We start from the raw sequence: 13485 nt of genomic DNA on the forward strand, positions 1-13485 counted from the left end.
TTTTGGGGTTTTTTGGGTTTATTTGGGGTTTTGGGGGTGTCCCCCTCAGCTCCCCTCTTTCTTGGCCACGATGACGACGGCGGAGGGAACCAGGCCTGGAACGGGGAGGGGGAGGTCAGGGCACCCCAAATACCCCAGGGACCCCCAAATCTCCTGAAGACCCCCCCAGATTCCCCCAGGGACACCCCAAATCCCCCTAGGGTTCCCCCTTAAACCCCCCAGGGACCCCTTAAACCCCCCAAGGACCCCAAATTCTCCCCAGTGAGCCCCGATTCTCACCAGGGACTCCCCAACTTCCCCAAGGACCCCTCAAACCCCTCTCGTGGCCCTCAAAACCCCTGGAGATGCCCCCAAACCCCCCCTAGAACCCCCCAAAATCCACCCAGGGACCCCCGAAATCCCCTCATGGACCCCCTCAAACCCCCCCAGGGACCCCTTAAACCCTCCACAGACCCCCAAATCCTCTGGAGATCCCCCCAAACCCCCTCAGTGACCCCCAAACCCCCCCAAGGACCCCCCAAACCCCCCATTTGTCCCCAACGCCGCCCCCATTTCTGCCCAAAGCGCCCTCCCCGTGTCTCACCCAGCTCCTGCAGGGGTTTCTCCATGTCCTCCTCTGTGAAGAGGCGCCGGGGAAACGCCGTGCGGAGGCTGAAGGGCTCGGGGGGGCCCCCGGCGCCGCCCCCCGGGCCCCGGTGCAGCTCCACAAAGAGGCGAACGGCGGCGAGCGGCTCCCGGGCACGGAAACTCTGAGTGAGGGCGCGGCCGTCGGGGAGACGGACCTGGGGAGAATGGGCCAAAAATGAGGGGAAAATGGCCCAAAAACTGCGAAAATCACCCGAAAATCAGCCTGGGAAACTCTGAGTGAGGGCGCGGCCATCGGGGAGATGGACCTGGGGGAAATGAGCTAAAAATCAGAGAAAAATGGCCGAAAAACTGCGAAAATCACCCCAAAATCATCAAAAAGAACCCAAAATCAGGCAAAAATGCCTCAAAATCACCCCAAAATCAGCCCAAATCCCGTCATGGAGACCAAAATCGCCCCAAAGTCACCCCAAAATCACCTGAAACCCCAGCAGGGAGCCCTAAATCACCTGTAACCACCCCAATATCATCCAAAATCGCCCCAGATCACCACAAAATCACCCAAAATTTCCTTGAAATCCCAGCAAGGAGCCCCAAAATCCATCAGGGATCCCCCAGTCCCCCCTGGGGTTCCCCAATCCCCCCTGGGGTTCCCCAATCCCCGGGTCCCCACCTGGATCCTGCACTCCTCGTATTCCCGCGGCGCCGGCGCCTCCTGGGGGGGCTGGGCCGGGGGGTTCGGGGGGCTCGGGGCGAACTGGGGGGGACACGGGGGGAAATGGGGGGGTCCCGCTGGGGCTGGACCCCGAACTCTGCTCGGGGGGCGCCCGAAATCCCCTGGGACCCCCAAAATCCCCTGGGACCCCAAAATCCCGTGGGACCCCCAAAATCCCGTGGGATCCCTCAGTTTTTGGGATTGGGATCCCCCCAGATCCCATGGGATCCCTTCATGTTTTGGGATTCCCAAATCCTCTGGGATCCCCTCCATGTTTTGGGATCCCCCCAAAATCCCATGGGACATCCCCCCCCCCCAAAACTGTCAGGGATTCCCCCAAATCCTTTTGGATCCCCCCCAAATCTTTTGGGGATTTTTCCAAATTTTTTTGGGATTCTCCCCCCAAAATACTTTGGGATCTTCCCCAATTTTTGGAAATCCCTCAAATCCTTTGGGATCCTCCCCCCACCCTCCCCCCAAACTCCTTTGGGATCCACCAGAATCTTCTGGGATTCTTCCAATATTTTGGGATCTCTCCCAATCATTTGGGATCCCCAAAATCCCTTGGCATCCCCTCAGATTTTTTGGGATCCCCCCCAGATTTTTGGGGCCCCCCTCACCCTCTGTGCTCGCTCTGCCTTGTCCCTCTCGATCTTCTCCCGCACTCGCTGCCTGTGGGAACAGGGAGGGAAAATTCCGCGGATTTTGGGATTTCCCAAAACTTTTTGGGGTATCCTGGGAGGTTTTGGGGTTTTTAAGGAGGTTTTGGGGTTTTTAAAGGAGTTTTTTTTGTTTTTTAAGGAGGTTTTCGGGGTTTTTTTGGGGTTCCCCGAGGCTTTTTGGGCCCGGGGGTTCTGAGGGCCTCGTGGGGCGCCCCTGGCGGCCCGGAGGACTCGGCCTGGGCAGTTCTGGTTGTTTTGGGGGTTTTTTTTTGGGATGGAATTTTGGGGTTTCCCCGGGGCCGTTCCCTGCTCACCGCGCCGCCCTCTCCTCGGCCCGGTCCCGCCGCCGCTCCTCGGCCGCGCGGCGCCGCTCCTCGTCCCGGCGCCATTCCCGCAGCCTGGCGAGCTCCTGGCCCCGGCGGCGCCGCTCGCGCTCCTGCCCCGCCTCCGACAGCGCCCTGCGGCCCAAAATCCGCGATTCTGAACCCAAAATCAGCCTGAACCCAAAATCCTGAACCACTAAATCACCCTGAACCCCAAATCCTGAACCCCAAAATAACCCTGAACCCCTAAAAACTGAACTCCAAATCCTGGGGTCACTGAGCTCCCCTGCTCCTGCCCCGCCTCCAACAGCGCCCTGCGGCCCAAAATCCGCGATTCTGAACCCAAAATAACCCTGAACCCCAAATCCTGAACCCCAAAATAACTCTGAACCCCTAAAAACTGAACTCCAAATCCTGAACCCCAAAATAACCCTGAACCCCAAATCCTGAACCACTAAATAACCCTGAACCTCAAAATAACCCTGAACCCCAAATCCTGAACCCCAAACCCCTGAGCCCCAAATCCCGGGGTCCCACTGAGCTCCCACCGCTCCTGCCCCGCCTCCGACAGCGCCCTGCGACCCAAAATCCGCGATTCTGAACCCAAAATCAGCCTGAACCCCAAATCCTGAACCCCAAAATAACCCTGAACCCCTAAAAACTGAACTCCAAATCCCGGGGTCCCACTGAGCTCCCACCGCTCCTGCCCGGCCTCCGACAGCGCCCTGCGACCCCAAAATCAAAAACTCTGAAGCTCAAAATCTCCCAGAACCTCAAAATTCTCCCTGAACACCCAAATTCCTCCTTTCAAGCCCCCAAAATTCCCCTTAGAACCCCCCAAATTCCATCCTGAAGCCCCAAAATTCCCTTGAGTCCCCAAGTTTCCCCTCTGAACCCGTAAATCCTTCCTAGGACCCCCGAATCCTCCCCAAACCCCAAACTTTCCCCCTAAATCCCTAAATTTTCCCCCCAAATCCCCACTTGAACCCCAAATTCCCTCCCTAAACCCCCAAATCCTCCCTGAACCCTCCAAATTTCCACTTTGAACCCATAAATCCTGCCCAAAACCCCCACATTTTCCCTTTAAACCCTCAAATCCCTCCTTGAACCCCAAATTTCCTCCCCGAATGCCCAAATTTTCCCTTTTAAGCCCCAAATCCCCCCCAAATTCACTTCTGGGTCTCGTCCTGCTCCCCCGCCGGCGCCCGGGGCCCCCCCAGCAGCGCCCCCAGGTCCGGGGGGGTCTCGGGGTCCGAGTCCGAGTCGGGGTCGTCCTCGTGAGCCACCAGCCTGGGGGGGGCAAAATCAGGGGGGGTCCCCAAAATTCGGGGGGGGGTCCCCAAATCAGGGGGGAGTCCCAAAATTCGGGGGGGGTCCCCAAAATGCGGGGGGCTGGCACAAAATCAGAGGGGGTTTGGGGGTCCTGGAGGGGTTTTGAGGGGTCCCAGGGTTTTTTTTTGGGGGGGTCTCGGGTGGTTTTTGGGGATCTCGGGGGGAATTTGGGGTCACAAAAGGATTTTGGTGAATTTGGGGGGTTTGAGGGAGGGTTTTGGGGTCTCAGGGGGGTTTTGGGGGGTCCCAGGGGAGGTTTGGGGGATCTCGGGGGTTTTTGGGGATCTCAGGGGGTTTTTTGGGGTCCTTGGGAGGGGTTTTGGGAGGTCCCGGGGAAGTTTTGGTGTCTCGCGGGGGTTTGGGGGTCTCGAAGGGGATTTAGGGGTCCCGGGTTTTTTTTGGGGGGGTCACGGTTGTTTTAGGGTCCCGGTATTTTCCGTCTCGCCCCTCACCAGTCCATGGCCGGTTCCACCCCGCGGTTCCCGGTCAGCGCCAGCGCCTTCGCCCTGCGGGACCGACCCGGGGGGGGTCACAAGGGAGCTCCGGGACCCCCCCCAAAATCCCGGGGCCGCCCAATCCCCCCCGGGGCCCATTCCCGGCCCCTCTCCGGTTACCGGGGACCCTCCCCCGCTGTCCCCGCCCTCACGCGCGCCGGGCCCCGAATCCCATCTCCAGCAGCGCCTCCAGGGCCCGCCCGGGCCCGGCCCCGCCGCCCGCAGCCATCATGGCGGCACCGGCACCGCGCGTCACGTGGGGGGAAGCAAAATCCCGGGGCCGCCCAATCCCCCCCGGGGCCCATTCCCGGCCCCTCTCCGGTTACCGGGGACCCTCCCCCGCTGTCCCCGCCCTCACGCGCGCCGGGCCCCGAATCCCATCTCCAGCAGCGCCTCCAGGGCCCGCCCGGGCCCGGCCCCGCCGCCCGCAGCCATCATGGCGGCACCGGCACCGCGCGTCACGTGGGGGGAAGGGGCGGGGCCGAGGTCACGTGGGGACGGCGGCCGGGAAGGGACAGAACGCGAGAAAACGCGAACGGAGCGGAGAAATTCAGAGAGTGACGTCGAAATCACAAAAATACCCAAAACCCGCCCAAAAATGATCCCAGAACCAACCCAAAAATATCCCAAAACCGCCCCAAAGTGACCCCAAAAGCAGCTCAAAAAATGCCCCAAAACCAACCCAAAAATACCCCAAAACTCACCCAAAATTACCTCAGAACCCCACCCCCAATGTGACCCCAAATCCAGCCCTAAAAGTCACCCAAAAATAGCCCAAAACCGACCCAAAATTACCCCAAAACCTGACCCCAAAACCAACCCAAAAATAGCCCAAAACCCCCCAAAATTCTTAAATTTGGACCAGATTTTTTTGGGGTTGATTGCAGAGGGAAATTTTGGGAGAGATTTGGAGGGATTGAAGGGGATTTGGGGGGAAATTCAGAGAAATTTGGGGGGAAATTGGGGAATTTTGGGGAAATTCAGGGGATTTTTGAGGAAATTTGAGGGCAATTCGGGGGATTTTGGGGAAAGTTTGGAGGAATTTGGGGAAAATGGGGTGTTTTGTGGAAATTAATGGGAATTTGGGCGAAAGTTGGAGGATTTTGGGGGAAATTCAGGAAATTTTTTGGAAATTTGGGGGAAATTTGAGGGAAATTTTGGGGGTTTTGGGGCTCCCGTCCCTCCCCTCCCCCTCCCCCAATAAATCCAAGCTCATTTGCGGGGTGTGGGGGAGGGGCCGAAGCCTTTATTGACCCCCCCAGATCGGGGGTGGGGGCGGGGCTCAGGAGCTGGAGCAGAGGTGGCGCTGCCGGAGGGGGGAGGGGCTGTCCGCGACGGGGGGGAGGGGCGTGGGCGTGGTCCCCTCCTGCCCCTCCCCCTCTTTCTCCTCTTCCTCCTGCCCCTCCCCCTCCTTGGGGGCGGGGCTGAGCAGGGGCTGGTCTGGGGAGGGGGGGAGGGGCGGTCAGAGCCCCCAGACCCAAATTTCGGCCCCTCCCCCCCCAATTTCAGCCCCTCCCCCCCTTTTTGAGCTCCCACCCCCAATCCGGGCCCCTCCCCCCGCCCCTCCCCCCCTCCGGATTTTGGGGTTTTTGGGGGCGCTGCCCCTCCCCCACCTGGGCCTGGCTCCGAGGCTCCCACGATTTCGGGCTCCTCCGAATTTTGGGGGGGGTCTGGAAGGTCTGGGGGGGGGGGGAGGGGGGGAAAGGAATCAACTTGAACATTCCCAGAAATCCTAAAAATCCCCCCAAAAATCCCCCCAAAATCCCACCCAAAAATCTTCACAAAAATCCCCCGCAAAAATCCCCAAAACCTCCCCAAAGTCTTTCTCCAAATCCCTCCCAAATTTACCCAAAATCTCCTTAAAATCCCCCAAAATCTCCCCGAAATCCCTCCCAAAAAATCTCCCCAAAATCCCCCTGAACAAATCCACAAATTCTCCCAAATCGTCCCCAAATTTCCTCCAAATTCCTCAGCTCCTCCCCCCATCCCTCCCCTGGCCCCTCCCCCATTGCCCCTCCCCCTCTCTCACCTGGCCCCTCCCCCATTGCCCCTCCCCCCATCCCTCCCCTGGCCCCTCCCCCATTGCCCCTCCCCCTCTCTCACCTGGCCCCTCCCCCATTGCCCCTCCCCCTCTCTCACCTGGCCCCTCCCCCTCCCCATTGCCCCTCCCCCTCTCTCACCTGGCCCCTCCCCCTCCCCGTTTGTTCCTCTCTGGTTCCTCCGTTCCTGTTGGGGGTGGGGCTCGGGTGAGCTCAGCAGTGGGGGAGGGGAGGGAGGATCCCCCAGCCCCTCCCCCAGCCCCTCCCCCATTGGCTGACCTGGGCCGGGCGGGGGCGGGGCCGTTGGGGGCCCCTCCCCCACTGCAGGTACCCCCCGAGGGTCAGCAGGGCCAGGAGGGTCCAATTGCCGGCCACGCCCACAACGGCTGAGGTCAGAGGGAAGTGGTAGAGCAGGTACCTGAGGGGACAGGTGTGGGACACGTGTGTGACATGTGTGTGACACAGGTGTGTGACATGTGTGTGACACGTGTGTGACATGTGTGTGACACGTGTGACATGTGTGTGACATGTGTGTGACACAACGGCTGAGGTCAGAGGGAAGTGGTAGAGCAGGTACCTGAGGGGACACGTGTGTGACACGTGTGTGACACGTGTGTGACACAGGTGTGTGACACAGGTGTGTGACACGTGTGTGACATGTGTGACATGTGTGTGACATGTGTGACACAACGGCTGAGGTCAGAGGGAAGTGATAGAGCAGGTACCTGAGGGGACAGGTGTGTGACACGTGTGTGACACGTGTGTGACACGTGTGTGACAGGTGTGACATGTGTGTGACACAGGGACAGGTGTGTGACACGTGTGTGACACGTGTGTGACACGTGTGTGACAGGTGTGACATGTGTGTGACACAGGGACAGGTGTGTGACACGTGTGTGACACGTGTGTGACAGGTGTGACACAACGGCTGAGGTCAGAGGGAAGTGGTAGAGCAGGTACCTGAGGGGACAGGTGTGTGACACAGGTGTGTGACATGTGTGTGACAGGTGTGACATGTGTGTGACAGGTGTGACATGTGTGACAGGTGTGTGACACAACGGCTGAGGTCAGAGGGAAGTGGTAGAGCAGGTACCTGAGGGAACAGGTGTGGGACACGTGTGTGACATGTGTGTGACACAGGTGTGTGACATGTGTGTGACACGTGTGTGACACGTGTGACATGTGTGTGACACATGTGACGTGTGACATGTGTGTGACACGTGTGACATGTGTGTGACAGGTGTGTGACAGGTGTGACATGTGTGACACAACGGCTGAGGTCAGAGGGAAGTGGTAGAGCAGGTACCTGGGACAGGTTCAGGCCAGGTTTGGGGCAGGTTTGGGGCCAGGTTTAGGACAGGTTTAGGCCAGGTTTGGGGCAGGTTTGGGGCAGGTTTGGGGCAGGTTTGGGGCCAGGTTTGGGGCAGGTTTGGGGGCAGGTTTAGGACAGGTTTAGGACAGGTTTAGGACAGGTTTGGGGCAGGTTTGGGGCCAGGTTTGGGGCAGGTTTGGGGGCAGGTTTAGGACAGGTTTAGGGCCAGGTTTAGGACAGGTTTGGGGCAGGGTTAGGACAGGTTTGGAGCAGGTTTGGGGCCAGGTTTGGGGCAGGGTTAGGCCAGGTTTAGGACAGGTTTGGGGCAGGTTTGGGGCAGGGTTAGGCCAGGTTTGGGGCAGGTTTGGGGCCAGGTTTGGGGCAGGTTTGGGGCAGGTTTGGGGCAGGTTTGGGGCAGGTTTGGGGCCAGGTTTAGGGCAGTTTTAAGCCAGGTTTAAGGCGGGTTTGGAGCAGTTTTAAGCCAGGTTTAAGGCGGGTTTGGAGCAGTTTCAGGGCAGGTTTAAGGCGGGTTTAAGGCGGGTTTAGGCCGGGCCCAGGGCGCACCTGAGGCCGCTGAAGTGCGCGTGCACGCGCAGCCGCGCCCCGTAGAGCTGCACCCGGCGGCTGCGGATCTCAACCAGAGCCCCCACGGTGGGCGAGTACTGGGGAGGAACCCAAACGTCCCAAAATACCCCCAAAATAACCCAAAACCACCCCGGGATCCCCAGAGAACCCCAAAATATCCCCAAAAACCACCCTGGGACCACCAAAATATCCCAAAATACCCCAAAAACCACCCGGCGACCCCCCCAAAACCACCCTGGGACCCCCAAAATGCCTCAATATACCCCAAAAATATCCCTGGGAGCCCCAAAATACCCCACAATAACCCCAAAATATCCCAAATACCCCATGACCAACCCTGGGACCCCCCAAAACCCACCCAGGACCTCCTGAGACCCCCCCTGGGACCCCCAGCCCCCCCAGCTCACGGGGTCCTCGCGGTAGCGCCCCAGCAGCTCCAGCTCCAGGGTCTGGCTCTGCTCGGCGAAGCCGCTGAGGAAGAGCCCGGCGAAGGCCGCGGTGTGCAGGGCCCGGAGCAGGCGGGAGCGGTAATGGAGCATGGCCTGGGACACCCCGAAACAAGCCTGAGACCCCAAAAACAGCCCAGAAACACCCCAAAACCAGCCCAAATCCAGCCCAAAACCAGCCCAAAACCAGCCTGAGACCCCAAAAACAGCCCAGAAACACCCCAAAACCAGCCCAAAAAACACCCCAAAAACGTCCCCAAATCCACCCCAAAAACAGCCCAAAAACAGCCCAAAACCAGCCCAAAAACCACCCCAAAAACATCCCCAAATACACCCCAAAAACAGCCCAAAAACAGCCAACCCCAAATCCACCCCAAAGGCCGCGGTGTGCAGGGCCCGGAGCAGGCGGGAGCGGTGATGGAGCATGGCCTGGGACACCCACACACAGTGAGAGCCCAAAAACAGCCCAGAGACCCCAAAACCAGCCCAAAACCAGCCCGAAATCCAACCCTGGGACCCCAAACCCACCCCAAATCCATCCCAGAGCCTTCCCAGACCCAAAATCCCCCAAATCCCACCCCAAAGTCCCATTGCCAGTCCCAGTCCAGTCCCTCCCAGTCCATCCCAGTCCCTCCCAGTCCATTCCCAGTTTATCCCAGTCCATTCCAGTCCCTCCCAGTCCCTCCCAGTCCATTCCAGTCCCTCCCAGTCCCTCCCAGTCCATTCCCAGTCCCTCCCAGTCCATTCCCAGTTTATCCCAGTCCCTCCCAGTCCCTCCCAGTCCCTCCCAGTCCATTCCCAGTTTATCCCAGTCCCTCCCAGTCCCTCCCAGTCCCTCCCAGTACCGCTCTCTCGCTCCGGGCCAGGCTCTTGCCCCCGTTCCCGTAGAGGCTCAGCCCCACCATGAACATCCCCAGCTCCCGATTGACCGGGGACTCCGGCAGCTCCAGCTCCAGGGACACGCGGTACAGCTGCCCATAGAGCAACAGCTGGGAGTAAAATACACCTGGGTTACACACAGGATACACCTGGGATACACCTGGGTACAGCTGGGATACACCTGGGTTACACCTGGGTACAGCTGCCCATAGAGCAGCAGCTGGGAGTAAAATACACCTGGGTTACACCTGGGTTACACACAGGATACACCTGGGTACAGCTGCCCATAGAGCAGCAGCTGGGAGTAAAATACACCTGGGTTACACACAGGATACACCTGGGATACACCTGGGTACAGCTGCCCATACAGCAGCAGCTGGGAGTAAAATACACCTGGGTTACACACAGGATACACCTGGGTACAGCTGGGTACAGCTGCCCATACAGCAGCAGCTGGGAGTAAAATACACCTGGGTTACACACAGGATACACCTGGGTACAGCTGGGTACAGCTGGGTACAGCTGCCCATAGAGCAGCAGCTGAGAGGGTTACACACAGGTTACACACGGGATACACCTGGGTTACACCAGGGTTACACCTGGGCACATTTTTAGGATTTTTTAGGACATTTTAGCCCCAAATTCCCCCAGTTTTAGGATATTTTAGGACGTTTCAGCCCCACTTGTTTGGGGTATTTTAGGGCATTTGGGCCCCACATTTTGGGGATATTTTAGGATGTTTTGGCCCCACGTCCCCCCACATTTTTGGGATATTTTTAGGCCAACTCAGCCCCACATTTTTAGGATTTCCTCGGGATGTTTTGGCTGCACATTTTTGGGTATTTCCAGCCCCTCCCCATCTCCAGCCCCCCAGATTTTGGGTATTTCCAGAACCTTCTCCCGGTGCTCCCCCAGCAGGGACACGTTGGCCGTGGGGAAGGAGCAGAGCTCAGGCCCGGGGCGCTCGCAGTCGGACCTGGGGAACAAAAATGGGGTCAGGAATCCCCAAAAATCACCCAAAAATCACCCCCAAACCACCCCAAAATCACCCAAAAATCACCCCCAAACCACCCCAAAATCACCCCAAAAATCACCCCCAAACCACCCCAAAATCACCCCCAAAACCACCCAAGAACCCCCAATCACGCTCCTGGACACACCTGAATCCCCCAAACCCCTCCCTCCCTCTCACCCACAGCCCAGGTGCAGCAGGTGCCCCAATCCCCTCTCACCTGAAGGCCAGGTGCAGCAGGTGCCCCAATCCCCTCTCACCTGCAGGCCAGGTGCAGCAGGCTCCCCAATCCCCTCACCTGAAGGCCAGGTTCAGGGCAGGCTCCCAAAGCCCCTCACCTGCAGCCCAGGTGCAGCGGGTGCCCCAATCCCCTCACCTGAAGGCCAGGTTCAGGCTCCCAATCCCCTCACCTGAAGGCCAGGTTCAGGCTCCCAATCCCCTCTCACCCGCAGCCCAGGTGCAGCAGGTGCCCCAATCCCCTCTCACCCGCAGCCCAGGTTCAGGCTCCCCAATCCCCCCTCACCTGAAGGCCAGGTGCAGTGGGTGCCCCAATGCCCTCACCTGAAGGCCAGGTGCAGCAGGCTCCCAAAGCCCCTCACCTGCAGCCCAGGTGCAGCGGGTGCCCCAATCCCCTCTCACCCGCAGCCCAGGTTCAGGCTCCCCAACCCCCTCACCCGCAGCCCAGGTGCAGCAGGCTCCCCAACCCCCTCACCTGCAGCCCAGGTGCAGCAGGCTCCCCAACCCCCTCACCTGCAGCCCAGGTGCAGCAGGCTCCCCAACCCCCTCACCTGCAGCCCAGGTGCAGCAGGCTCCCCAATCCCCCCTCACCTGAAGGCCAGGTGCAGCGGGTGCCCCAACCCCCTCTCACCTGAAGGCCAGGTGCAGCAGGCTCCCCAATCCCCTCTCACCTGAATCCCAGGTTCAGGCTCCCCAACCCCCTCACCTGAAGGCCAGGTGCAGCAGGTGCCCCAATCCCCTCACCTGCAGCCCAGGTGCAGCAGGCTCCCCAATCCCCTCACCCGCAGCCCAGGTGCAGCAGGCTCCCCAATCCCCTCACCTGAAGGCCAGGTGCAGCGGGCGCAGCACGGCGGCCGCGGGCAGGTAGGCCCAGTAGAAGGAGCCGTAGAGGAACACGGAGGCCCAGAGCAGCAGCAGCGCCAGGCTCAGCCCCAGCGCCCCCCGCAGCAGCGCCCGCCGCGCGCCCCGGCCCAGCTGAGCCCCCCAGGAGAGCAGCGGCGGGGGCGGGGCCGCGGGGAGCCCGCCCGAGGCCATGGGAGCCCCATCGGCGGGGGAGGGGCTGCCGAGAACAGGGGGAGGGGTTAAAGGGGAGGGGAGGGGCTAAAGGGGAGGGGCTAAGGGGGAGGGGAGGGGTTAAAGGGGAGGGGCTAAAATGGGAGGGGAGGGGCTAAAGGGGAGGGGTCAAAGGGGGAGGGGAGGGGCTAAAATGGGAGGGGTCAAAGGCGGAGGGGAGGGGTTAAAGGGGGAGGGGAGGGGCTAAAATGGGAGGGAAGGGGTTAAAGGGGAGGGGCTAAAGGGGGAGGGGAGGGGTTAAAATGGGAGGGGAGGGGCTAAAGGGGGAGTGGAGGAGCTAAAATGGGAGGGAAGGGGTTAAAAGGGGAAGGGAAGGGTTAAAGTGGGAAGGGAGGGGTTAAAATGGGAGGGGAAGGGTTAAAATGGGAGGGGTTAAAGGGGGAGGGGAGGGGCTAAAGGGGGAGGGGTTAAAATGGGAGGGGAAGGGTTAAACCCCGCCCCCACCTGAGCCCCGCAGGTGAGCGGGGGGGGGGGGGAGGGGCCGTGGGAACCCCACAGGAGGGGGAGGGGTTAAAGGGGGAGGGGCAGGGCCACGCCCCCATGGAGGCGGAAGCCCCAAATTCCCTTCCCCCACCCCTAAATCTGGTGGGAATCCCGAAATTCCCTCCCCAAAATTTCGGCCCCCGCCTCAAAAATCCGTGGGGGGAAATCCTGAAATTCCCTCCCAAAAATTCCCTCTGGAAAATTCCCCTCCCTATTCCCAAAATTCTGGAGGGGAACCTCAAAATCCCCACCCCAAAATTCCCTCCCCATTCCCAAAATTTGGGGGGAACACCAGAATCTCCTCCCCACCCCAAACATCCGTGGGATGATCCCAAAATTCCCCCCAGAAATCCCCTCCCCAACCCCGAAATTCCCTCCCCAAAAATTCCTCCCCCATTCCCAAAATTCAGGGGGAGAACCCCAAAAAATTCCCTCCCCAACCCCAAAATTTTCCTCCCAAAAATTTCCCTCCCCCGTCCCCACCTAAAATCTGTGGGCCAGTCCCAAAATTCCGTCCCCATTCCCAAAATCTGAGCGGGAATCCCAAAATTCCCTCCCCGAAACTCCCTCCCCCACCCCAAAAGCCCCTCCCAAAAATTTTGGCCCCATTCCCAAAATGCCTGGGGGAATTCCAAACTTCCACCCCCGTCCCGAAAATCTCACGGGAACCCCAAACTTGCCCCTCTTGGCCCGAAATTCGGCGGAGATTCCCAAAATTCCCTCCCCAAAATTCCCAGTCCACCCCAACATTTGGGATTTTTCCCAAAATTTCCTCCCCCAGACCCCCAAGATTTGGGATTGTTCCCAAAATTCCCTTGAGGACCCCAAAATTTGGGATTTTTCCCAAAATTGCGGAATTCGGGGCAGGGGTGATGGGGGGGGAGGGGCGGGGGGAGGGGAGTGGGGTCCCCGCCCCTCCCCCACCCCAAAATTTGGGATTATTCCCAAAACTCCTCCCCCAGCCCCAAACCCCCGGGGGAATCGCGAGACTTTGGGGTCCCGGGGAGGATTTTTGGGGTAAATTTTGGCCATTTTGGGGCTCCCCGGGGAGATTTTGAGGCCGATTTTGGGTTGGCGGAGCGAAATTTTGGGATTTTCTGAGGTAATTTTGGTGGAGTTTCCTCACCCCGAGTGGGTTCCGGGGGTTCTCGAGGGTCGCGGATTCGATTCCGGCGCTTTTTAAGGCGATTTTGGGGTTTTAGGGCGGATTTTTGGGGTAAATTCGGGGCTTTTCGGGGCTCCCGCGCCCTCACCGAATGCCGGCACCTCCCGCTTCCCGCCACGCCCTGGCCACGCCCCCAACCCCG

General features: G+C 59.7%; 2 protein-coding genes across 3 annotated transcripts; both read right to left on the minus strand.

Moving 5' to 3' along the window:
* Window positions 1-4362, minus strand: UBXN1 (UBX domain protein 1). The gene is made up of 8 exons (XM_066570733.1): window positions 4264-4362; window positions 4070-4123; window positions 3459-3575; window positions 2277-2420; window positions 1921-1972; window positions 1259-1342; window positions 584-782; window positions 1-95 (listed from the first exon to the last, which is right to left on the minus strand). Exons 1-8 carry the CDS (start codon window positions 4341-4343, stop codon window positions 46-48), a joined length of 780 nt encoding a protein of 259 aa, XP_066426830.1. The 5' UTR covers window positions 4344-4362; the 3' UTR covers window positions 1-45.
* Window positions 4363-5326: 964 nt separating this feature from the next.
* Window positions 5327-13464, minus strand: BSCL2 (BSCL2 lipid droplet biogenesis associated, seipin). Of its 2 annotated transcripts, XM_066570705.1 has the most exons (10): window positions 13305-13464; window positions 11442-11681; window positions 10267-10348; window positions 9339-9482; window positions 8455-8589; window positions 8027-8124; window positions 6430-6568; window positions 6292-6337; window positions 5725-5790; window positions 5327-5551 (listed from the first exon to the last, which is right to left on the minus strand). In XM_066570705.1, exons 2-10 carry the CDS (start codon window positions 11654-11656, stop codon window positions 5394-5396), a joined length of 1083 nt encoding a protein of 360 aa, XP_066426802.1. In that variant the 5' UTR covers window positions 11657-11681; window positions 13305-13464; the 3' UTR covers window positions 5327-5393. The 2 variants fall into 2 exon arrangements, with proteins under 2 accessions (XP_066426802.1, XP_066426803.1); XM_066570706.1 differs by lacking the exons at window positions 5327-5551; window positions 5725-5790; window positions 6292-6337; window positions 6430-6568 and adding an exon at window positions 6577-7243.
* Between the last annotated feature and the right edge of the window lie 21 nt (window positions 13465-13485).

Source organism: Molothrus aeneus, unplaced genomic scaffold, assembly GCF_037042795.1.
Source record: "Molothrus aeneus isolate 106 unplaced genomic scaffold, BPBGC_Maene_1.0 scaffold_30, whole genome shotgun sequence".
Classification (NCBI taxonomy): domain Eukaryota; kingdom Metazoa; phylum Chordata; class Aves; order Passeriformes; family Icteridae; genus Molothrus; species Molothrus aeneus.